Raw genomic sequence first — 24,929 nt, 5'->3', positions numbered from 1 at the left:
AGACCAAAGGCTGATTTAACTCGAGGCTTACAGAAATATTGCAACACATCACACAGAATGGTAAAGCACATTTTCAAAGGTTTAAAAAAAAAACTCACTTTGTGCACCTGGCAAAATGACTTTTAAAGGTGTGGAAAGCATGCTTGCGAAAACGTTTACATGTAAAGCAGACAAAACTGCGGCGACTACGTCTTGTGGGAAAAGGGAATTACCTAACTGGACGTGGGGTGAAATTACAGTACTTATCGTGTCACGAGGTTAAAAATAAGGACATCCATTTATCAAATATTTGCTGAGCGCCCACACCCGCCCAGCTCACCCCCCAATTCGCAGCACCAGCTCCGCGGGGCTTCCCGGGGTCCCAGCGGCTTTCCCCGGCTAATATAATACCTGAGGCCCCATTTCTACAGGCGCCTCACCCGGCTAAGAACCGAGCAGGTCCGCCGCCCCCGGCCTCAGGCTCCTTAGTTCCCGTCACCGCCAGGGGAAAGCGCCCAGAGGGCGCCTACGGTGTCCCGCGAGGAAATGGAGCCGCTTCACACGGACACTCGTCCGCCCGCAGAAAAGATGGCGCCTGGGGCGTCAGGTGTCCCCGCCGCGCGGTCCTCCCGCCGGGGGCGGGGCCTACAGAGAGCAGGTGTGAGTTCCAGAAGGGTGTATTCTGCTTTTCCCGCCCTTTCCCTCCTCCCCTCGCTTTCCCAGCATTTGCTGAGGGTGAACGAGGAAAGATTCGATAAAATTCAACCGGAAGAACTCAAGGCGGGACGCAGTCCAGCGACTTCTGGGAGAGCCGCGCACACGGCCGAGCTCGGGGGGCGGGGCCAGAGGCGGGGCGAGGCCGGGCTCGGGGGCGGGGCGTGACAGGGGGCGTGGTCAGGGCGGGGCGGGGCTGCGGTTGCGGTCCCGGCGCCCGCCGCGGTGGCGGAGGCGCAGCGTTGGAGAGTGGGTGAGTGAGAAGCCCGCGGAACGCCGGCTGTCTGGGGTCGGGGGACGGGACCGCGCGAGGCGGAGGCGGGGGCTGTCCCCCGGGTTCGCTTTTCCTCTCTTTTCCCCTCTCTTCCGTGGCCTCCTCCGGGCGTCGGGTTTCCCTGCCCGGGGACTAGCGGGGTTGTCTGCATCCGGGCCCCGGGCTTCCAGGCAGCGGCGCCGCCGAGAGCAGGGGATGGGGATCGAGCCTCCCCGCCGCTTTCCCTCCCGCAGTCCCGGAGCCGGCTCCTCCTCGGCACCCGGTGTCAGACCCGTGGGACCCGCTGCATCGCGGGCTCCACGGACTAGAGCCTGGGGCCCGAGAGGCCTGCCCGGGGGAAGGCCGAGGGCGGGCGGCGCGGCTGCTCCGGACCTAGTTGGGGGCAGCGAGGAGGTAACGCGGTGGGAAGGGCGGGAGGGCGGTGTGGACACACTGCACGTCCTCGGACCCGACCCTTTGGGCGCCCGTTCTAGGCTGCGGTATGCTCCATTCTGTGGGACAGGACCCGCTTGCTTCACAGTCCGCGGTTACGCCGATAAAGGAAGCATTGCGACTTGGGCATCCCTGGGCTGATGGTATCAGTTTCAGAAAGAAGTGCACTGATTACAGGTCTGAGCGGCCCCGAGAACTCTTCCAGGCGTCTGTGTTCAGGAGGCACCGAGGGAGGGCAGGCACTTGCCCTAGAGAGATTCACGACAGTCAGTGCTAGTCTATAGCAAAGTAACAGCCTGGTTGTGGGCAGTGGATAAATTCCAATTAAAATGGTTACCATTCTTCACCTGTGATGCAAAGGAAGGGGACACACTACTAATGGCATGACTTTTAATTTGTGCAAAAGGCACTGGGAAATACTGTTAGGTAGGATCTTTCTCAGACTTTGCAAAACAACATAATGGGAACATTACAGAAGCAAGTATATAACATATGGGCGACTAATAATATGGAGTCAGAATACCTGAAATATGATAGTGTATCTGACGAAGATCCTGTTGCCAGCACCTCAGCCAAACCCTGCCACTCTTTAGGAAAGGAAATCAGTTGGATTTGCCTTATGATGACTGTTCTCTCTGTGCATATGAAAAATGAGAAAAATTATAGATCACATTACAGACCGTGCAGTAAACTTGCACTCACCTGCTCCAGGAAACAATTGCATAGGGGCTAAATTTTTTTTTTTCCCTTATAAAGTTGATAAAAAAAATAATCTTTATTTGGCTCCCTTAGCAGTCTAAAATTTTCCTTTCAGAGAAAGAGGTAGAAAACCTATAAAAACTTCCCCTCCTTTCAAGCCTGCCCTTGGGCTCAATTTAAGAAGTTCAGCGGAGGGCAGGTTAGCCCATTATCTGAGAAATTTGAAGCTGTGAGAGATGGCCTGATAGTGATATCTCGATCATCTCTGAGTCTTGCCTAATGAAAATTTAGAAAGTGTTGCAAACTGTCTGGTGTTACCAGCAGTTCACTGTCAGTAAAGTTCGTCCGGCAGCTTCTGTTTCCTAAGGTGGGTGGACTTAGGACCCTGTTTCTCTCAAGGCTGGGAGAAGAGAAACAGAAAGCTTGGCTACAGCTGGGTGGGTCTTGATGATGGTTGAGTTCTCATTTACAACTCACTGAATACCAGTCAGAAAAGAGGTGGCTGATACTTAGTAAAGGTCCAAGAAAAAGCAAAGCTTCAGACCTACCACTCTGCTAACAGTTTTAGCAAATAATAGTTCATATAATCTGCATATGTTATTTTCAGAAAATACGTTGGGTACATCTCCTCAACCCTGTTGTTTACCGGAGTGGCAAGCCACAGTGCCACCCATTTTGGATCCTGGCTTCCCTCAAAAGACTCTTTAGGCTAATAATGTTGATAAGCCTCTGGGGAAGCTAACACTACATGTAAATAGATACGTAGATTAAAAAAAAGACTACTGGTTTTGAACCCGTATTTTTTTCGGCCACATTTGTATATATGGATTTTCCTCACCAAAATGATGACTTTAAGTGTTAGTAAAATCATTTTTACAGCTTTTAATTAGACTTCTCTGTGACATTTCATTTCTCAAGTTATTTCTTTTGGCAGGATTTAAAACTAAATATGATCCTTGTCCTTTATTTTCTTTCGAATGATACTAGCAGTGAGACTGAATGTAATTAGTGATCTCTCATAGTTTAATTTTCACTATCAGTTAAAAAGTTTTGCCATAATCCAACCAGATTTTGCCTTAGGGCTCAATTCCATGTTAGGAAATGCTTTTATTTTCAATGTAATGAAATGCTTGAGTTGCAATCTTGCCTTTATGATTATCCATCATTTTTATCCAGAAAAAAAAAAGAGCAAAAGAAAAATAAATTACAATACTATTTTATGGCTGTGTGTTTACTTAATTCATTTCCTTGGCCTCCAGTTTGCTGTTGTTAATGACAATAGCATCATTACACTTTCAATTCAAATTACATTCCTGTATTCTGTCATTGTAAACTGCTTAAGTTGTATCCAAAACAGTGACTATTTTAAACATGCTATACAGCTTAGATCCACTTACATCATGATATAACACACTAAAAAGTAAGTATTCCATAAATGAATTTCTGAAGTAAAAGATGCACACGTAAGAACTGCCTTTGTGTTAAACCATTTCTGCACATACTTAAAGTGTTTGCCAAGCTGAGTGTCCCTATTTTTGACATCATGATAAAAGTGTGCATTTAATGCTCTGAAAATAGAAGTCATTGCTTTTCATCAGTTTCTGAACTCTCTTGACAAGGTATAGATAAATCCTTTAAGTTAAATGGTTTACTTTGACATGAATTTAGTTATAGATCAAATGTATTCTCCCAAAGCAATCATATAGGCAAAGATAGGGATATCACATTTCAGCTAACAACTGCTGTGCTTTATACTTTTGGTGAATGGAATCTACAATTTAGACTTGCTTAAATGAAATTGTCATTTTTAAAATTTTCTGTCTTTGAATACAAATATCAAATTTTAATATTAAGCAGAACTAGAGGCCCAGTGCACGAAATTCGTGCACGGGTAGGGTCCCTAGCGACTGCTGGCTGCTGGCTGGGTCCTCCTTTCCCCAGCTGCCCACTGCAGGCCGGGGCCTTGCTTCGTTCCACGCCGCCCTCTGGTGATCAGCGCACATCATAATGAGTGATCGAACTCCCAGTCAAACTCCCGAGGGGACACTTTGCAGATTAGGCTTTTATATATATATAGATAGATAGATAGATAGATAGATGACCTTTTACACTAACATCAGGTAGATCGTGCACCCTCAGAGTGATATATTTGAGTAGGTTGAGATATACAGGAGACCTGGATTCTAGCCTGGCTCTGTGAACTTGGCCACTTCATTCTTCTCTCCATGTCTGTTTTCTCAGTAGATTGAAAGGCTTGAATAGGGCTCATCCAGTCATGTTATTCTCTACATGTTGTAAATAACTGAAGCTTTTTAATTCAGCAATTTGCATAGAACTCTCTTTGTAGTGATAAAATGCTATACTGCTTTCTTGAATAGCATATTAAATGTTTTATCTTTTTGTTTACGTGCCATTTTAAAACCCATAATGGGCTTTAGTACCCTGATACCCAAGGAGTTCATTGAGAATAACAGGACCCCCCCACCCCCATTTGCTTACTTTCTGTTACCGGTCCACACTGCTGCATTTTTGCAATTTTTTGGTCTTTTTATTTATTTATTTTTCCTTTGCCCTTTTAGCAGCTTTTAAGGTATTTCTACTGTCAGTTGTTTTACTAGTTTTCTAGGATTGCCTTAACAAAGTACCACAAACTAGGTGATGTAACACAAATGAAAAAAATTATTCTCTCACAGTTCTGGAAACTAAAAGTCCAAAATAAGGTGTCAGCGGGGACAAGCTCCTTGGAAGGCTTGAGGGAAGAATCCTTCCTTACCGCCTCTTAGCTTCTCTGGCTACCAGCAATCGCTGACATCCCTTGGCTTGCAGCTGCATCACTCTAATTTCTCCCTCCATCTTTACAAGGCCCTTTTCCCTCTATGTCTGTTTCTCCAAATCTGTCTCTCCTTTTAAGGACCCCAGACACTGGATTAGGACTCTCCCTAATCCAGTATGACCCCATTTTAACTGGATTACTTACGTCTATTTCCAAATAAGGTCACATTTGCAGATACTGGGGGTTAGGACTTGAACAGATTTTTGGGAGAAAGACAGTTTAGCCTACAATAAGTGTTAGTGTTTCTAACTGAACTCTCCCTTTCCTCATTTAGTCCTTTTTAGTTGATATGGTTTAGGAACCAAATATCCCATTATATTAGAATTAGAGGCCTGGTGCATGCTCTCAGTGGGGAGGGGGCGTTTCCTCAGCCCGGCCTGCGCCCTCTTGCAGCCTGGGAGCCCTCAGGGGATGTCCAGCTGATGGCAGGGAGCGGGCCTAAGCAGGCAGTCGGACATCCTTAGCGCTGCCACAGAGGCAGGAGAGGCTCCTGCCACCTCCACTCTCTTGCCAGCCATGGCTGAGCAGTGCTCCCCCTGTGGGAGTGCACGGACCACCAGGGGGCAGCTCCTGCGTTGAGCATCTGCCCCCTGGTGGTCAGTGCTCGTCATAGCAACTGGTTGTTCCGCTGTTTGGTCGATTTGCATATTACCCTTTTATTATATAGGATTGCACATAGACTGGATATTTGGGAACAGGGAGGGTCTATTCTATGTGCTTTAGTTCGTAATATTTCATCTGAATGTTCAGAGGCCATTTTTAGTTCCTTGTCACTTTGGATTTCTAAGCATATTTCTGAATATAAGTGACAAGTTACTATGTATCATAAAATTACATCAGCAAACACTCAATGCGCACCTGTCAGGCTAGTTGAATGCCTCTATCCTGGTTGGAGACATGCTTCCAAAACTTTTGGACTGAAGAGGAGAAAACTGCATATGCCGAAATTATTTGGATTGTTGATGGATGACTTTAAAATTGCTGAACCTAATCACTGTTTTATGTGCCCTTGTTCAGATATCCTTGGAGCATTCGGATAATGTGACAGTTGGAATGTAGTGATGTCGACTCTCTGTCCTCCACCATCTCCAGCTGTTGCCAAGACAGAGATTGCTTTAAGTGGTGAATCACCTTTATTAGCCGCTACCTTTGCTTACTGGGATAATATTCTTGGTCCTAGAGTGAGACACATTTGGGCTCCAAAGACAGAACAGGTACTTCTCAGCGATGGAGAAATAACTTTTCTTGCCAACCACACCCTAAATGGAGAAATCCTTCGAAATGCAGAGAGTGGGGCTATCGATGTAAAGTTTTTTGTCTTGTCTGAAAAGGGAGTGATCATTGTTTCATTAATCTTCGATGGAAACTGGAATGGGGATCGGAGCACCTATGGACTATCGATTATACTTCCACAGACAGAACTTAGCTTCTACCTCCCACTTCACAGAGTGTGTGTCGATAGATTAACACACATTATCCGGAAAGGAAGGATATGGATGCATAAGGTGCGTGGTTCTGAGCTTATTAGTCATGTTAACTTTAACCATTGAAAGTTTATCTCCTGACACATTTATATCTAATTTTTAGAAATTATATGCAGTTAATTTCAAACAGTAGCTATTATTTGTTGCTACCGTACTAGATACAGATAGATCTAATCTGATGTCTGTCCTACTCATAATGACCAGGGAAGTTAGGAGGTGATAGTTCCATGTTACAAATAAAAAGCTAAAGCTTAGAGAAAGTAGAGAACTTAAGTTTTAGATCCATTGACCCTATTTATTTTATTTTTATTTTTTTGGAATTGCATGCCTGTGTGTTTTATTTACTGCTTACTGTGTGTGGGTACAAGCATTTCAAAACAATTGTTTCATAAGCAGTTGGCCATGGAGCCTTTGATCCCTTTAACTTCTTTGCCAAGTTTCTATATTTGTAAAATGAGGAGGTTGGACAAAATGGTTTCTAGGAGATTCCTGTCATTTCATTTTCATATCATAAATGATAGTCCTATTCATTTCATTCCTCTTGCAGATCGGGCTAGAGGAGTGGTCAGCAAACTCATTAGTCAACAGAGCCAAATATCAACAGTACAATTGAAATTTCTTTTGAGAACCAAATTTTTTAAACTTAAACTTCTTCTAACGCCACTTCTTCAAAATAGACTCGCCCAGGCTGTGGTATTTTGTGGAAGAGCCACACTCAAGGGGCCAAAGAGCCACATGTGGCTCGCGAGCCACAGTTTGCTGACCACGGGGCTAGAGGAAATTATTGTTATTTCCTAAATCCTATAGTTTAATGTATAGTGATACTTCTGTTTCCATGTACTTTTTGCAGATCTGAAGAACAAATTTATATCTCCTTTCTACTTTGCAGGTTGATACTAACATGGAAATCCATTAAATAATTATTAATTTTATGAGGCTTTTACTAGATAGTAAGGAAAAATAGTATCTTTTAAAGGAATAGTTTCTTACCATGTTTGCAGGCTTGCTTTGTTATTTTTAACATGTATATGAAAATCATTTAAAATCAGGAGGCTCTATTCTCCAGGTTCAGCTTGAACTTAGTTCATTTGAAAGTGCAAATCATTATCTTTGTGAAACTATGCAGATGTTACATTGACTGTTTTCGGTTAAATTATCTGTTTTTAACTGCCACAAAAGGGTGGTTTTATGGATATGTTTGGTTAATTTCCTCCCTCCCCTTTTTCTGTCCTAAAGTGAAAGTATTTTTTCCATGAACTTAATTATACAAGAACATGTCTGCTACTTAACTGTATTCTAAAAAATAAGCGTCAAATGTTTTTTGTTTTTGTTTTTAATTATCTTAATGAATTTTCCCTTGCTCAGGAAAGGCAAGAGAATGTCCAGAAGATAGTGCTAGAAGGCACAGAGAGAATGGAAGATCAGGTAAGGTGGAGATTGCATGCTGTTAAACACTGCCAGGCACATGGTGTGTCTGTGTAAGGCTGAGAGCTACTTGTGTTAAGGCCTTGAGGCCAGATTAGTTTGACAGAGTGAGCCCAAAAGTGAACAGAGCCTTTATGGAGATGTGTGGAATAAATCTGATAAAAACCTGCATACCTTAGACCTGAATAATTAAATGTAAGTCCAATAGTAATTGCATCTACAGATTAATATTTTGTTACCTGTTGTCTGTATCCACAGAGTAAATTTTGAATAACTTGCTCATAGTCAAAATTAAAAATTATGTTTGAGATTTTCTTTAAAGTCATGTTTCTCAGACATTTCTGCAGAAGTAGGTGTAACAGGAGGAAAGTAGGTATTCCTAAGGTATCTGTAGATTTAGGCACAGCTCTAAGCATAATATACCTTTGAAATGGTATCTTTAGAATTCATGCATTACATTTTATTTTATGAAATGTCCTCTGTTTTAATGTTATTGCTGGTGATATTCCTCACCTTTATACGACCAGGCTTCTTGTAATACCAAGTCTCCAGGAAAATGTGCGTGTTTGTCCCATGACTTTGAATACCCTTAGGGAGCAGGCACCGGAGTTTGAAAAGCATGATTGCAAAGAGAGGGCTCCCTGTGGAAATGAAGTACAAGCGATTTCAGCATAGGGCCGAGCAGCTCTTCTGAAGGGGACTCTCCAGTGGAGAAGGGGTTCTTTGCTTTTACTGCTGTTGCCCCAGCCACCCTCTCTGTTCCTTTGAAACTCCAGTACAAACATCATGGCTGGATTTTCTTTTCTCTGGTTCTCTTCAGCATGCCCGAGGTAGAATACTACTTTAAACAAAAATTTCCTTTTTTAAAAATATATTTTTATTGATTTCAGAAAGGAAGGAGGACTGAGGGAGAGATAGAAACATCAATGATGAGAGAGAATCATTGATTGGCTGCCTCCTGTATGCCCCCATCCCAGGTATGTGCCCTGACAGGGAATCTAACAGTAACCTCCTGGTTCATAGGTCAATGCTCAACCATTGAGCCACACCAGCCAGGCTAAACAAAACCTTCTAAAAATTTGTGAAAATACAAGGGCATTAAGTAAGGGAATACTTTCGTAAATAACTTTCCAGACCAGTGGAGATAATTCTGGGGAAAGGTTTTGAGACTTACAAGAAATTGTTTCTCTTTATCCAGAGAAGTCCAGCCTATGCTTGCTGGTCAACAAGCAGGGGTGACTTTTGCCAACGTTTAGTTATGGAGTATTTAGAATTACCTCAAGATAAGGAAATTTAGGATCCAGTAAAATTCTGCTTTTACTGGGACTTTATTTCAAACCAGAAGCCTGTACTTATAAAGTTACCACTGTTAATGAATGCTGTCTCGCTTTTAAGGGCTCTTAAAGACATTGTCCTACCCCTTCTGTTGTCATGAGGAAAGTATACTGGGACAAACAAGGTTCTTAGAGGGGAAAACATTCTCTTGCTCAGAAGTTTAAGGTAGAGAAGTTGGAGGAGGAAAGGAAACGGACGGGATTTTCTTTTAGAGCCTCTCTGTGTTCAGCCTAGTAAGATTTTTTTGTTAAGCTTCAATACCATTTGCTTATGGTGATGAATGTCAGATATTGTGTATGAACTACTATCTATGCCTAAACCTAAGGGAAGGTATTTTCCCCCAATTATCCTTTATGAAAAGGAGTTGCCTGATAATTGAGGCTTTGCAAATCTCACATAATGTGCTTTCAATGACTTTATTTTAAACAGTAAAGACTATTTGGGGATGACATGTAAGTGTGAAATAACTTCAGTCAGTGCTGGTTCTGGATGCTCAGAGTTGTCCTCTGATAAAATCACTGTACACGGACACAAAAGTGACAGCACCTTCCGTCATTATTCTTGTTGATTTGTAGTGTTATTGATTGTAATTGTAAACAAGCATTTACAAATTACTTTAAAGAGCAGAGCGGTTATGTTGTAGAGGTTATTATTGCTTGAATTTTTTTAATAGTAAAACCTTCTATGATGCAAGGGATCTTCTGACTTAAGATAAAATTTTCAGAGACAGCATTACATTTATTTATATAATTGTTTTTGTGGCTTTTTAAATTTTAAATGTTGACGTATGCCTTACAATGTGATCACCACACTAAGTCTAACAACAATTGCATTTAAATTCTCAAGCAACTTACATGATCAGGGGGCTCTGAAAACTGGGTTAGGTCACTCAAAAAATGAGTGTAGGGATGACAGAGGTTCTAATTTGAAGATGCATGTGAAGAATCATCTACATCTCAAAGTTTATATATTGAGGATGGTCAGAAATTTTGGGAGAGTGGTAGTGATAGTGCATAAATGAGGGATCACCTGTTTTTCAGAAGCTTTACATTTGTGGTATTCTATATTTTCACTCTAGAAACTACTGATTTCAAAATTATATTTTTGACATATAAAAGAAGTAGAAGTATTATCTTGAAAAAAACTCTAAAGGAAACTTGTGTTTTATTGATTATTAAAATATATATGTGATGTTTTTTATTTGCATCTGGGTAGATTATAGCTTACTAGAGGCCCGGTGCATGAAAATTCATGCACTCGGGGGTGTCCTTCAGCTCAGCCTGCACCCTCTCGCAGTTTGGAAGCCCTTGGGGGATGTCCGACTGACACCTTAAGCTGCAGTTGGACATCCTTAGTGCTGCCACAGAGGTGGGAGAGGCTCCCACTACCGTCGCTGTGCTTGCCAGCCTTCAGCCCAGCTTATAGCTGAGCGGCACTCCCCCTGTGGGAACACACTGACCACCAGGGGCAGTTCCGGCCCCGCCCCCCCATTGCCCCGCTGCCACCGCTGGTCAACACCGCCCCCTGATCGCTGTCCCCTCCGTCTGCCTGCTGGCACCCGCCTTGGCTGGCCTGGCGCCGCCCGCTCACCGGCCCTGCCCCCCGCCGACCTGTCATTCTGCCCTTTGGTCGATTTGCATATTAGGCTTTTATTAAATAGGATTATGAACGGAGAGGTTCAGGCTTTACTACCAAATTCATTGCTCAGGATTCTAAAGTCTTATGCTTTGCTTTATTTATTTTAAAATATAAAACACACTGACAACATTTAATTAAGTCATATCTCACATTTCAAAAGGAGATCCTTTCTGAATTTGAGGTGATGATTTAATTATTGCATTTAACAGTAAATGATAAACCAATGATTCTATTGTAAGAAAATTATTTCCAGAATAATGGAAATGAGTTTTAAATAGCATGTAAATCCTTTAGAAATGTTTTGGAGTTGTAGACTTGTTTGGAGCTGTGCTTGAACAAGTTAGCAAGTATTTCTGTCTTTGTTTTCAGTATTTAATTTTTTATGGTCCAGCTTATCTTATATTGTGTGATTTTTCTTCACCTCATTTACTTTTTTGTCCAGGGTCAGAGTATTATTCCAATGCTTACTGGAGAAGTAATTCCTGTAATGGAACTGCTTTCATCTATGAAATCACACAGTGTTCCTGAAGAAATAGATGTAAGTTCTTATTTTATTAAATAGAAACAATGGTATCCTTTATCCATTTTTTTTCAGTTACATTACTGTTATGTATATTAGTAGTATTCTCATTTTATTATTGTAATTATGATAACATTAAATTTATTTATTTGACCTCTTTTGTATTTCCCAGAAATGGGAGAATTTCAGACCTTATAGAAGCAATCAGTATTTAATGCAGTACTTTTGGTAACAAAACATTGTGTAAATGGAAGTTTACCCATATTCACTAATGTAGTTTCCTTAATCATTTGTTAAGGACATTTAGAGTCACATACTATGCAGGTATAGAGAATTCTTTAGGAAACAATTTTTTTGTCATTAGGATTTGTCTCCTGATCCTGACAGCTCAGAAGAGGGGGTTGTTCTTGTAACAATTGTTGCTTAACCTGCCTGACCAGCCTTCACATTTGTTCTTCTGAAAGTTTATGTAGTGCACAGATTGTTTTATGGGGATTCTTGATGTTTAGAAATGAGGGCAATGTATTATATTGAACCTAGACTTCAGAAAACTTGTATATTAAAAGTGGTTTTCAACATTGTTATACCAGAATTTTTTTGTGTGACTTTTAGATTGCTGAAACAGTTCTCAACGATGACGACATTGGTGATAGTTGTCATGAAGGCTTTCTTCTCAAGTAAGACTTTTGTTTATTTCCATAAAAACTGGATGAAGCAGAGACAGACCTTATGCTTACCTATGAGAGGATATGGAAGGAAGTAAACAACAGAATGCTACCCCATGTCATTCTAGGGACAACATTGCTTATGTGAACTATTACTTAGCTTTGTGTTATCTTTTCATTTATTACATATCTGTGATATATTTGATGTTACTCTTTTTTAATATCTAAAGAAGCTGAGTTTCGATAATGCCCAGACAAGAAATCTTAGTCCCTTGTTTGGTTCTGGTTTCTTGTTTTACTTCTCATTAAAGCTGAAACTAATAACTTTTTCAATATATATCGCATTGTGGATGTACTTGAGTTATTTGGGCCTAGAAAAGAAAGTGTGGGCTCTAAAATCAGATTTTCCAAGTTACTGCTGTATAACCCTGGGCAAGCTACCTGAACTCTGTGCCTCCATGCCCTCATCTGCAAAATGGGAATAATAATAACAATACTTGCTTCATGGGATTGTTCTAAGTGTTGAGTGAGATCAGTTAGATTAAGCATTTAAAATAGTGCGTGGCACATAATAATAGCTGACATTTGCTATTTATATTTCTTCTAAGAAAAATGATAATAATAATAGCCAGTATTTATTGAGTGCCTACATGTTAGTCCCTAATCTAAATGCTTTCTCTTCATGAATAGTCTCATCTTGTGCTTTGGTGTTTCTTTACAATTGCAGATTATCATGAAGTTTTATTTATGTTTTTAAATATGTTTTTATTGATTTGAGACAGAGATAAAGGAAGGAAGAGGGAGAGAAACATCAATCGGCTGCCTCTTGCATGCCCCCCACCCGGGGATTGAGCCCGCAACCTGGGCATGTGTCCTGACCAGGAATGGAACTGGTGACCTCTTGGTACACAGGACCACGCTCAACCAACTGAGCCACTCTGGCCAGGGCATGACATTTTATTTTTAAAAATGAGGAATGAAAAATGAGGAGTGCTTTTATGCCCAACAGTCTTTTCCTTTAGATTTATGATGGAGAATGGTAGAGGTGAGGGTGAGTCTAACCTAAAGGCCTTTAATGGCTTGAATCAGAAGCTCATTAGTCCTGATTCTGTTCAGTGTTAGCCATTCATAGCATTAATTTTAGTCCCCTTTGACTTTAAGTAAGTCACTTAACCTCTCTCTATACTTCAGTTCCTTCCACTATAAAATGGTGATATTTTACAAAATGGGTTGTTTTAAGGTTCAAATGAGAGAATCGCTGTGAAAGGCATGTAAAAATGAGATGGCATTATATTTATAGCTTTGGTGCTTCGCATGGAAAGCTATTCTAAATGATTTGAATAGCTTTCCTTCTTTTCTTTTACTTTGTGAAATTGTTTTACAGCCAATTTTTTTAATCTCTTTTCTTCAATTTACAGTGCCATTAGCTCACACCTGCAAACCTGTGGCTGCTCTGTTGTAGTAGGTAGCAGTGCAGAGAAAGTAAATAAGGTAATGTATTTTATAATCCAGCGAATAATCTCACTTTTTAATACTGCTAACATATCACAGATTGTAATTTAAAGGTTAGGTTACAGACAAAATTATCTAATAGTATAAGGCAATATAACCTGACCAAATAACTGTGACACCCTAAGCAAAAAGGAGGGTTCCATGGAGAAAGTCTGCATATTATATCAGCCACCTGGAGAGTCACAATATGTATTCAAATGTTAAAGGTTTTGAGATATACTGTAAATTTACCAGCATTTCCCAAACTTATTTGATCACAGAATCCCTATTTTTAGCAACAATTGTTATCGTCCATGGACTATTCTGTGTGACTAAGGAATATTTATTTCTCAGGATATATTTTATTGGCAAAAACAATTGAAATTCCAATTCCAATTTCTTTCATAAGTAAACCAATGCTGTTTTTTTTACATTATATTTTAATGCTAAATTCTTTTCTTTTACAGATAGTAAAAACATTATGCCTTTTTCTGACTCCAGCAGAGAGAAAATGCTCTAGATTATGTGAAGCAGAATCATCATTTAAATATGAGTCAGGACTCTTTGTCCAAGGCCTGCTAAAGGTAGAGTCTACACTTGTCACAAGTGAAACCAGTTTTTGAGACTCATCATAAATGTCTTTTGAACATTAGTATTTACTGTATCTCATGTTTTTATGCCAAGGGGCTGACTTCCTTTGCACAGACTGAGCATAGAGTCTATGTCTTATTGATTTATGGTTGGTATCAGAGAAATATCACAGAACATCTTTATGTTTCTCTCTGGTTTCCTGTAGCTGCCTGTTTGGCTTTAGGATTTTTAATTTTTTTTTAATATGTGCTTGAATCAGTTTGATTGTCTAAAATGAGAATATTTAATTTTTTTTTACTGAACAAATTTGAATTTTTGTGTTACCATTTTGTTTATGTACCATATTCATTTATAAGTTTTTATCAATTCCTGTGTATGTGTTAAAAATTCTTTTCATTTTTCTTTTATTTGTTAAAATCTGCTTTTGAAGGGAAAAGACAGATAAATATTAATTAGCCATTATTTTGAGTAATTACAGAGAGGACAGTTAATCACTTTATCTAATCTGTTGTTGATGTTTTTATCATAATCAAATACATGACTATACAGATTCCTAATGCTTATGTGATTCTCTCATAGTGGATGCTTTCTTGAAGGTGTAGATATAACAAAACAAACAAAAAATAATAAAAAATTGTTACAAATAAAAATTATATTCAGCTTTTGCATTTTCAATAATGGGCATGCTATGAGCTCAAAATAATAGTACTTAAATACAGAAACTATTTAAGGGAAACTCATTTCTGATTTGAATTGTACAAATCTGAAAATTAGAACTTCTTCCCTATCAAAGACGTAGGTATTTAGTACTTTTTTTTCCTCAGCAACCTCTCATTTAATTATATAATTTTATCCCTAAAGAGTTTTATATTAGAGCCATATAGGAAAGCTTCAAACTATAGCATAATGAAAATATATTTGTTAAGAATTTTCTGTGCAATTATAAATTTTGTAGCCTTTTAGAAATGGTTTAATATTATATATCAAGAGCTTTACAGACGTTTAAAGACTTAACCTATTGTTTCTACCTCTGGAAATTCTTCCTAAAGAAGCAATTATATGTGCAGAAGATTTACATATAAAGATGATTATCACAGCATGATAGGAGTAAAAAAAATGGGAACAGCCTTTATCTTCTGTTCTCTTCAAGTACATAGCATAGTGCCTTATACAGAGTATGTCCTTATTCCATGGTAGCCCAACCAACTATACCTAGAAAGAAGTGCATTCTTTGCTTATTATAAAAATACATATATTATTAGAATTTAAAAGAGCATGTGAATAGTCAAGAAGAAATGGTCACTTGCAATCTCACAATCCAGAGACTAACCATTGTTAATATTTGACATGTATCTTCTGGTCTTGTGTTCTTCTGTATGTATTTTTTTCACATCTCCCCTCACTCCCCAAAAAATTGGATTATACTTTGCATGTTCTAACCTGTTGTGTTTTTTTTCACAATATATTGTGAACATCTTTCAATATCCACACATAAACTTCTGCAGCTTAATTTAATCACTTCTTTTTTTGGATTCTTAGGTTGTTTCTATCACTAAAACTTTGTACACAATCATGAGTAATATCTGAGTATAAATTTCTAGAGGTGATAAAGAACGGACCAATAAAAAAAAATTTCTAGAGGTGGACTTGCTAAATCGAAACCATGGTGTTTGTTGTTGTTTTTTTTAATTTAAAAAATAAGTCTTTATATCGTTTGGTAAATAAGACAGTGACTTTTCCTTTCATTGGGACAGGATTCCACTGGAAGCTTTGTGCTACCCTTCCGGCAAGTCATGTATGCTCCCTACCCCAGCACTCACATAGACGTGGATGTCAACACCGTCAAGCAGATGCCGCCCTGTCACGAGCACATCTACAATCAGCGCAGGTACATGCGCTCAGAGCTGACGGCATTCTGGAGAGCCACTTCAGAGGAGGACATGGCTCAGGATACGGTCATCTGCACCGACGAAAGCTTCACTCCCGATTTGTAAGTCACGCTGTCTTTTGATATTGTCGTTAAGCAATATTATGAAATTGTATCTTTTGTGAGTAAGAGCAAAACAGATGAGTCTGTGTTTAAAAGGAAAGAAATGTTACTGTGAGTTATGCTTGAAGAAATACTTGGTTAATCAAGCATTTTCTTCTTAAATGTCTATTTTTCTTACTATAATTGTGTTTCTCATAAGATAGATTAGATTAGTTTTAAAAAATAAACATTTAAATATTTAACAAATATCTATTGAGCCCTAGGCACAGTACTAGATACTAAGGTTAATAGTGGCCAGACAGCCCCAGCTCTAACATTGCTTATAGTCAGATGTATAGGAGTCACTGAAAAGCTTATTAACGAAACCAAAGAAGTAATTCTAAGTCTTTTCTTTCTTGATATATGAATATAAAATATAACAAAACTGTCAAAAATATTAATAGAGCATTCTTTTACTTTGAATTTTATATTGTGGTATTCATTCCTTGCCATAAAGTCTGATTAGTGTTTTAAAAAGATAAAAAGTAATGATAATAAAATATTCAGTGTTGACCCAATTAGGAAAAAATGGTGATGATAAATCTGAATTATAAAACCCTCAGAAAACACTGAAATTTTGGGTACTTTCCTATTTACTTCTGAAATCAGGAAAAGATTTGTAGCATACTAGGATACATTATGATTCTCTTTAATTAAAGTGCCTGGCACATAGAATGTGCTCAATAAATGTTAACTAGAATCATACAGGTTTGAGTATATAGGGGATCAGTAAAATTGGAGTGATCAGCCTGTCCTGTTTTTCTAAGAAAAATTTTGAGCTCAGGCAATAGACATGTGGCGCATCAGTAGTCACACAGAATGTGCTGACCAAAAACAGAAAAGGAACACCATGTCCACCAGAAAGGGGACACATGTCCACCAGAAAGGGAACACATGTCCATCAGAAAGGGAACACATGTCCACCAGAAAGGGAACACATGTCCACCAGAAAGGGAACACATGTCCACCAGAAGAGGAGCACGGGATCTCAGCCTTGTGTGTACCAGGTGCAGAAAGATGACTTCATTAGGACCTGTCTTTCCCAGCTCTCCAGTGTTCCTGTTGGTTCCTTAGAAAGCTTTAGGGAAATTGGTTAGAACATGAATTATTCAAAATTGGAATTCCAGGTCACTAAGCTTTCACGTACAGTATTGCTAATTTGGTACACATGTAAAAGTTCTCAGAATTCTTTTGTTCCTTCAAGCATTTTCTTCTTTCCTAAAGTATTTAGTATTATTTTTTATTTTTTGCTTGGTTACTTCATTGCTCTTTTGGGGAATTTGATGAACTTTAGAATGGGTTTACAACCATCTAGTATTTTTTTAGAGAGGATATGTGTATACTTTAACATTACTTTTAATTTATTTAAAACAATATCACTAATTTTTAAGATATTTTTAAATTTTAATGTTTAGATATAATTTCAGTCACTGCCAATAAGAAATGAAAAATCAGTCACAGTCACTGGAAATATATATATTTTTATATATTTTTTTTTAATTTGTTTCAGAGAGGAAGGGAGAGGGAGAGGGAGATAGAAATATCAGTGATGAGAGAGAATCATTGATCAGCTGCTTCCTGCAAGCCCCCTACTGGGGATCAAGCCCAGAATCCAAGCATGTGCCCTTGACTGGAATTGAACCCGGAACCTTTCAGTCCACAGGCCAATGCTCTATCCGCTGAGCCAAACCAGCTAGGGCTATTTTTTAACACTTTGCTTTATCTAATTCATTATGAACAAGATACTCATTCAGTGAAACAGGCATATTAAGAACAGCGGACTTTAAATAGCCTTATTCCCTCTCCAAAGCCAGAGAAGGAGTGCTGTCAGGGTCCAAATTGGCCACTAACTGGATACCTTGTAATTATGAAATGCTGCTTCCCCCCGCACCCCCCTGTTAGCTTTCCTTCTGTTGTTTGGTATACTCTTAAAACTAGGAAATTTTAGGTACTTTCCTATTTATTTCTGCACACAAACCTCTTTCCTGCCACTCCTCTCATTATATGATGATCATTACTATTTTCAGTTAAAAATTGCTTACTTTATTACATGTTACATTACCCTTTCGACTTGAGTAGAACCTAACATTTCAGTAAACACTCTAGGGAAGTAGAAGGCAAGGAGAGGGAAGGAAGAAGGGGAAAGACTGAAGGGGGTTCAGACCTAGGAAGAGAGCGGTCTCTTTTTAAGCACCTGCTCTGTCCTGCGTGGTGTGTTAGATGCACACTCTCTCAGGTGTGCATTACATCTTAACTTCTTGTCTGATCGTAGACAAGGCAGATAATGCTTTCCTAGAACATTAGCTGGTTCATATAACTTGCCAGATGATGGGCTCATGATGCAAACCCAGTGGTTGTCATGTTGCAGATAGTCATCTAGCTGTGTTTCTTAATCCCACTCCAATGATACTTAGCATCCATCCTTTTGTCTTTCTTCATCCTGAAATGTATACTAGAAGTTATTAGTACATAACATTATCCTTTTATTTTGTATGGGTGTTGGTAGTGTGGTGTGTCTACTTTTATTGCTGTTTTATTTTTGAGATGGCAGGAATTGGTAACTGTATTTACTAATTGCCTAAGGCTTTCAACATTTTTTAAAAGGTGAGTGTATTAAAGTAGGTTGATAGATATTACATATCATTCTTGGGATTGCTTATCTTTAAAAGAAAAATAATTACATAGTGGCCTGACAAACGCCAGTAATATATAAATGTCTCCTTGAGTTAAAATAAATATATAGTGTATGTTTTTAAATATACATATATAATTTTTATTAAAAATGTGTATATATAATATCCCATTTCTAAGAATTTAATTTATTGGCTGGTGTAGGATTATGGAAAGTAGCATTGTGCAGCCATAAATGGACTATTTTAAAATTTGGACTATTTTCTTCACAGGAATATTTTTCAAGATGTCCTACATAGAGACACGCTAGTAAAAGCCTTCCTGGATCAGGTAAATGTTAAACCTGAGATCGTTGGAGTGAATGATATGACAATTTTGTTTTTTATTTAATGCATCCTACAATGCCTGTACTCTGCATATAAATCTTAGAATTGAGTCATTATCTTTCTATAGTGTCTCTGGTCTTTTTGAAAGTGTCTACATGATTTTTTTTTTTTGAGTTGTTAATGAGTAGTAGTCTGAATACTAACAATTAAAGATGCATCATTCCCCCATTCAAATAATAAATGTTTTCATTCTGAGCACTAAACTATAACTCAAAGTATTTTCTTTTGTGTGGGAGAAGGAAGAGGGTGCATAAATGTTTTTTATTTACCTTAATTGACTCAAAAATGTCTTTAAACCCTGTACCTCTCTTTCAATGATAGCATTTTTATTGTCTCCTTCTTTTGAAAAACAAAATCTGCTTAAATATACATTTGAAGAAAATTATAGATTATATGGAACTTATTTCTTAATATACTAGAGCTTTGTCATAGTATCATTCTGAGGATCAGGTGAGGAAACTTCGTCATAGATGCAGCTTTGAAATAATGAGGTCCTTAGGTTTACTAGAAATTTTTGATCAGGTCTGTAGTCTGTAACATATTCCAAAGTTCAAAGATAATACGTAGTCATGTGATTCCATATTTCTCAAGCTGAAATGAGATCCTTCTACTGCTATAGCTGCACCCTCCCATGTCCCTTCCCTCTCTCCCCAGCAAGAGGGATATGAATATCTTAAAATCATAATTTAAGTGGGGCTCAACTTCTGGGAGCTTCAACTTTATTTGAAGATGTGGGTAGAAAAAGTCAAGTAACATAATTAGAAGTAACCTATAAGTATAATTTTTAAAAATTATTTTAGAGAGAAAAAGGGATAGAGAGACAGAGAAACATCAATGTGAGAGAGAAACATTGATTGGTTGCCTCTAGCATGCACCCTGACTGGGAATAAAACCTGCAACCTTTTGGTGTACATGATGATGCTCCAACCAACTGACCCACAATGGCCAGGGCCAATTATTACTTTTAATAATAAAAATAAATATGAATGTATTCTGAGGTAGAATGAAAAATACTAACTCTTAAATATAACATAGAACTGTCAGACTGCTTCAGACTTAGTACTTCTGCCATACTCCTGCTTGCTAGAAGAACATCTGTGGAAATGATTTCGGGAACTGCTCTAATGTACATTATCTGCCAGACTCTGTTAACACTATGATATAAACATGCTGTGTAAGTAGAATGAGAGCAAAATATTTATTAAAGCATTCATTTTCCTGTAGGTCTTTCATTTGAAGCCTGGTTTATCTCTCAGGAGTACTTTCCTTGCACAGTTTCTGCTCATCCTTCACAGAAAAGCTTTGACGCTAATAAAATATATAGAAGATGATACGTAAGTAAAACTATATAGCAGCAAAAAATTTGTGCATTTAAAAAATTTGTTCCTTTTGAACATTTTCTATATTACATATATATATTTTTTTATTATTTGTAGGCAGAAGGGGAAAAAGCCCTTTAAATCTCTTCGGAACCTGAAGATAGACCTTGATTTAACAGCAGAGGGCGATCTTAACATAATAATGGCTCTAGCTGAGAAAATTAAACCAGGCCTGCACTCCTTTATCTTTGGAAGATCTTTCTATACTAGTGTACAAGAACGAGACGTTCTAATGACTTTTTAACTGTGTAACTTACTAAATATATTTCATCACAATCATAATTGCTGCTAAAGTAGCTCAGTTGGTATGGGACACATCAGTCCCTGGGGTCATACTTCAAAGTCCTACTTGGCAATGGCAGTTAAACTTAGTTACACTACAGTTGTCACCAGAAGTCTGCGAAGGGTGTCAGGTGCATCGTTAGCAGTGGATGGATCTTTTCCTAGTTGTGCTGTCTTGGGATACAGACTTATGTTTACAATTATAATAAATATTATTGCTACCTTTAAAAAAGATATAATAATAGAATATAAACTTGACCACAACTACTGTTTTTTGAAACTTAGGATTCATGGTTTACATGTATCGAAGTGAAATCTGAGTTAGCTTCCAAAGATGGAGTACTAGTTGACTTTGCACTTTTTGGTGTTTCTTGGTATATGGGATTACTAATACTGTTGCAATCAGCTGAAAACTAGAGCTTCTGAATCATTTCAGTTCCATAGACAGGAAGTTAACTTGAACCTAGGGTAAGCTTGAGAAAGAAAATATTGTTCAAGCACATGTTTAATTAAAGTTAATTATTAGATCCTACTTAGTAGATGTAGTCATTCAGAGTCAGTCTGTGTAGAAATGTCAGGCAGTGTGTAGAGTCCGGTTGTGATGAACACAATCAGGGTGGTTTTGTTTTGTTGCTAAGCTATGTCAAAGAAAATATAGGAAATTGGATTTTATGTTGTAGTAGTTGTTGCCAACTTTTAAATTAATGTTCATTATTTTTGAGCCAAGTGGAAATGTGTACTCCTGTGCCCTTTTTTTCCTTGGAGACTGTAATTACTTGGAAGAAGTTTGGATTTCACTCGTCAGTCATTGTCATCTTGTTTTCTTCTTGTAAAGTCTCACCCTGATGGCAATCATTGTAATTCCGAAACTATGAAATGCAATAGAGAATATACCAATAGCTATTTTCAGGAATAGAGGATAGTACCTTGTCTTCTTACATTTCTGCACATATTTTTTAAGTTGTTGCCGTGTGTCTTTGCCTGCATCGTCTGAGGAGTAGCAGGAGACACTTGACTGACGTGCTATTTAACTAGGTGCTACTTTGGCAGAACTGAGTGGTCTATTTCTTGTGCTTTCTTAATGTGTTTGGACCATTTCGCTGGCTAAAAAATAACTCATTAACGTAATTCTGTGCTAGAACAGTGTTGACATAGTAGTAGTATATGCAAACATAAAAAATTATTTAAAACTGTGAAAGTAACACAAAAGGGAAAAATATTTATAAGAAAGGGATAAAAGAGATAGAGCCCCTCTGCCCTTGCCCAAATTTAACCAAAAACATATTCTGTTTTGAAACGTCCTAATGGCCTTTCACATCACTAGTAAGAAGTATTTTATACACACAGAACTAGATGACTGATGCTGTCATGAAAAAAAGTACACATACCACCTTGTTGTACCCTGTACTCACTGTTTTTTACATGATAAATTATTGAAGTGCTGACTGGTTTTCTCTTTTTTGCTGGTTTATTGTATTGTTATTTAGAATGCAAGTTGTACAGTGAAATAAGTTATTAAAGCATGTGTAAACATTGCTACACATATTTTCTCTTAGAAGGAGAATTTTGAATAAAATATCTTTGAAATTTTGTCTCTTACAGTTGTTTGTTTAGAAAAGCAATGCTATGATACTGAAAGACTGCTTTCCTGTTCAGCTGACAGTCTTATTCAATCTAAACTTCTTTCTTTTATTTTTTTACTAGAGGCCTGGTGCATGAAATTCGTGCACAGGGTGGGGGGTGTCCCTCAGCCCAGCCTGCACCCTCTCCAATCTGGGACCCCAAGTGGGATCGGGCCTAAACGGGCGGTAGGACATCCCTCTCACAATCCAGGACTGCTGGCTCCCAACTGCTCGCCTGCCTCTGCCTGATTGCCCCTAACCGCTTCTGCCTGCCAGCCTGATCACCCCCTAACCACTCCCCTGCCAGCCTGATCAACGCCTAACTGCTCCACGGCTGGCCCGATTGCCCCTAACTGCCTTCCCCTGCTGGCCTGGTCACCCCTAACTGCCCTCCCCTGCAAGCCTGGTCCCCCCCCAACAGCCCTCCCCTGCAGGCCTGGGTCCACCCCAACTGTCTTCCCCTGCAGGCCTGGTCCCCCCCCCCGCCCAACTTCCCTCCCCTTCAGGCCTGGTCCCCCCCCCCCCCAACTGCCCTCTCCTGCAGGCCTGGTCCCCCCAACTGCCCTCCCCTGCAGGCCTGGGTCCTGCCCAACTGTCCTCCACTTCATTCCTGGGTTACCCCCCCGCAACTGTCCTCCCTTGCTGGTCTGGTCACCCCTAACTGCCCTCCCCTGCAGGCCATCTTGTGGTGGCCATCTTGTGTCCACATGGGGGCAGCCATCTTTGATTACATGGGGGGGCCATCTTGTGTCTTGGAGTGATGGTCAATTTGCATATTCCCTTTTTATTAGATAGGAGGATTTTGAAAGAAAATACATGTAAAGTTCTATTGATTCTGGTGAATGGGGAGCAGAGTTTTCCATCCTAAAATAGACCTTTTGGGATATTGGTTATTTTAATCTGGTTATTTTTAAGAAATAAAGGACTCAAAAGAACCTTTGACTTTCCCCCAACTGCCTAAAAACATTTAGCTGGAGGACCTGCACCAGAAAGGGAGAGACCATCATAATTATTTGTAGTTTCATATGAACTAAGTCTGATAAGCCAGGAGGAACCAAGCAAGGCCCTTTTGATTCAAGTCTGTGTCGCACAGTTAAAGCTGGCCCAGCAAACAGTTATTTACCAAACATTTGCTTTTCCCTATTTTTGTAAATTGCTTTCCTGCCCTCTGAAGTCACAAGCCACAACCCACCCCTCTTTCCTTAGTTCAAGATGACTTGTAAGCCTTTACTGCCTGATAGGTCTTGGGATCTCATATTCTTATGGAATGCCCATATGTACATACATAATAAATTTGGTCACTTTCTCCTGTTAATCTGTCTCATGTTAATTTGGTTATTAGTCTAACCAGAAGAATTTAGAAGGTAGAAGGAAATTTATTTTTCCCGCCCCTACACTAGAATCTTATGTAAATCTTTATAAAAAATCTTTATTAAAAAAAGCCTTCCTGCTTAACTACCAGGATTGCATTTTGAAGTTTTAAATGTGTACATTAATATTTCAAATGTATGATAATTATTGGGTAAATACATTTTAAAATTCCTGTTATAATGATATTGATGTAGCAGGTGTTACAGGGTTATAATAATATTGATGTAACAGGATTACAAGGTTATAGCAAATGATGTACCACTTGTCATATACAATAAGTATCTATAATAATAAAAGCGTAATATGCTAATTAGACAGTACATCCTTCCAGACGACCTACCAGATGAAGCAGAGGCTGCAAGGGAAGCCCGGGTCCCAGGTGCCAGAAGGAAGCCGGTGCCAGCAGCCGGGGGAAGGAAGGCCTACTCTTGCACAAATTTTGTGCATCGGGCCTCTAATATAGTATAAGAACCTTATAATAGTATACTTACATTTCTCCCTCCTCATCTGTGTGCTATTGTGACCTCACATTTTCCTTCTGCATTTATTATAAGCTCTACACTTTTTTATTTTTGTGTAAGCAGTCAATTATCTTTTTAAAGGAATTTAAATATAAGTATCCTAAATATCCCAATGAAAAGGCAGAAGTTGTCAGATTGGATAAAAAACAATATCCAACTATATGCTGTAAACAGAAACTCATGAAGGACAAAGATTAAAAGTGATAGGATGTAAAAAGATATACCACACTAACACAAATCAAAAGAAAGCTGAAGTGGCTATCCTACCTAATAAAATAGTAATATGCAAATTGACCGTACCTTTGCTATGCCCAAGCCACACCCACCAGCCAATCAGGGCGAGTATGCAAATTACCCAACAAAGATGGCGGGTTATTTGCATATGCTGAGGGAGGGAGGAGTGAAGACTGAAGACAACTTAGAAGGAAGAGGGAGGAAAAGCGGAAAGCAAGGTGGCTGCCAGAGGGAAAGCCCGGGCGGGGCGGGGCGGGGCGGGGCAGGCGGCAGCCGCAATGGCGGCGGCAGCGGCTGCAGCGGTCCTGCAAATGGGCTACTAGTTATTAATATCAGGCAAAGTAGATTTCAGAACAAAGAATATTACCGGCAACAAAAGATAATTTTATAATGC

General features: G+C 39.0%; 1 protein-coding gene across 1 annotated transcript; it reads left to right on the top strand.

Moving 5' to 3' along the window:
* Positions 1-885: 885 nt before the first annotated feature.
* On the top strand, positions 886-22,371 carry C9orf72 (C9orf72-SMCR8 complex subunit). Its single transcript, XM_079791443.1, has 11 exons — positions 886-946; positions 5,949-6,436; positions 7,781-7,840; positions 11,256-11,351; positions 11,946-12,010; positions 13,417-13,489; positions 13,957-14,073; positions 15,835-16,070; positions 19,013-19,070; positions 20,351-20,460; positions 20,563-22,371. The coding sequence occupies exons 2-11, from the start codon at positions 5,993-5,995 to the stop codon at positions 20,747-20,749; spliced, it is 1,446 nt and encodes a 481-aa protein (XP_079647569.1). The 5' UTR covers positions 886-946; positions 5,949-5,992; the 3' UTR covers positions 20,750-22,371.
* Positions 22,372-24,929: the final 2,558 nt, after the last annotated feature.

Source organism: Cnephaeus nilssonii (assembly GCF_951640355.1).
Source record: "Cnephaeus nilssonii genome assembly, chromosome: 14".
Lineage (NCBI taxonomy): Eukaryota > Metazoa > Chordata > Mammalia > Chiroptera > Vespertilionidae > Cnephaeus > Cnephaeus nilssonii.
This window is presented reverse-complemented; position numbering and strand designations above follow the sequence as displayed.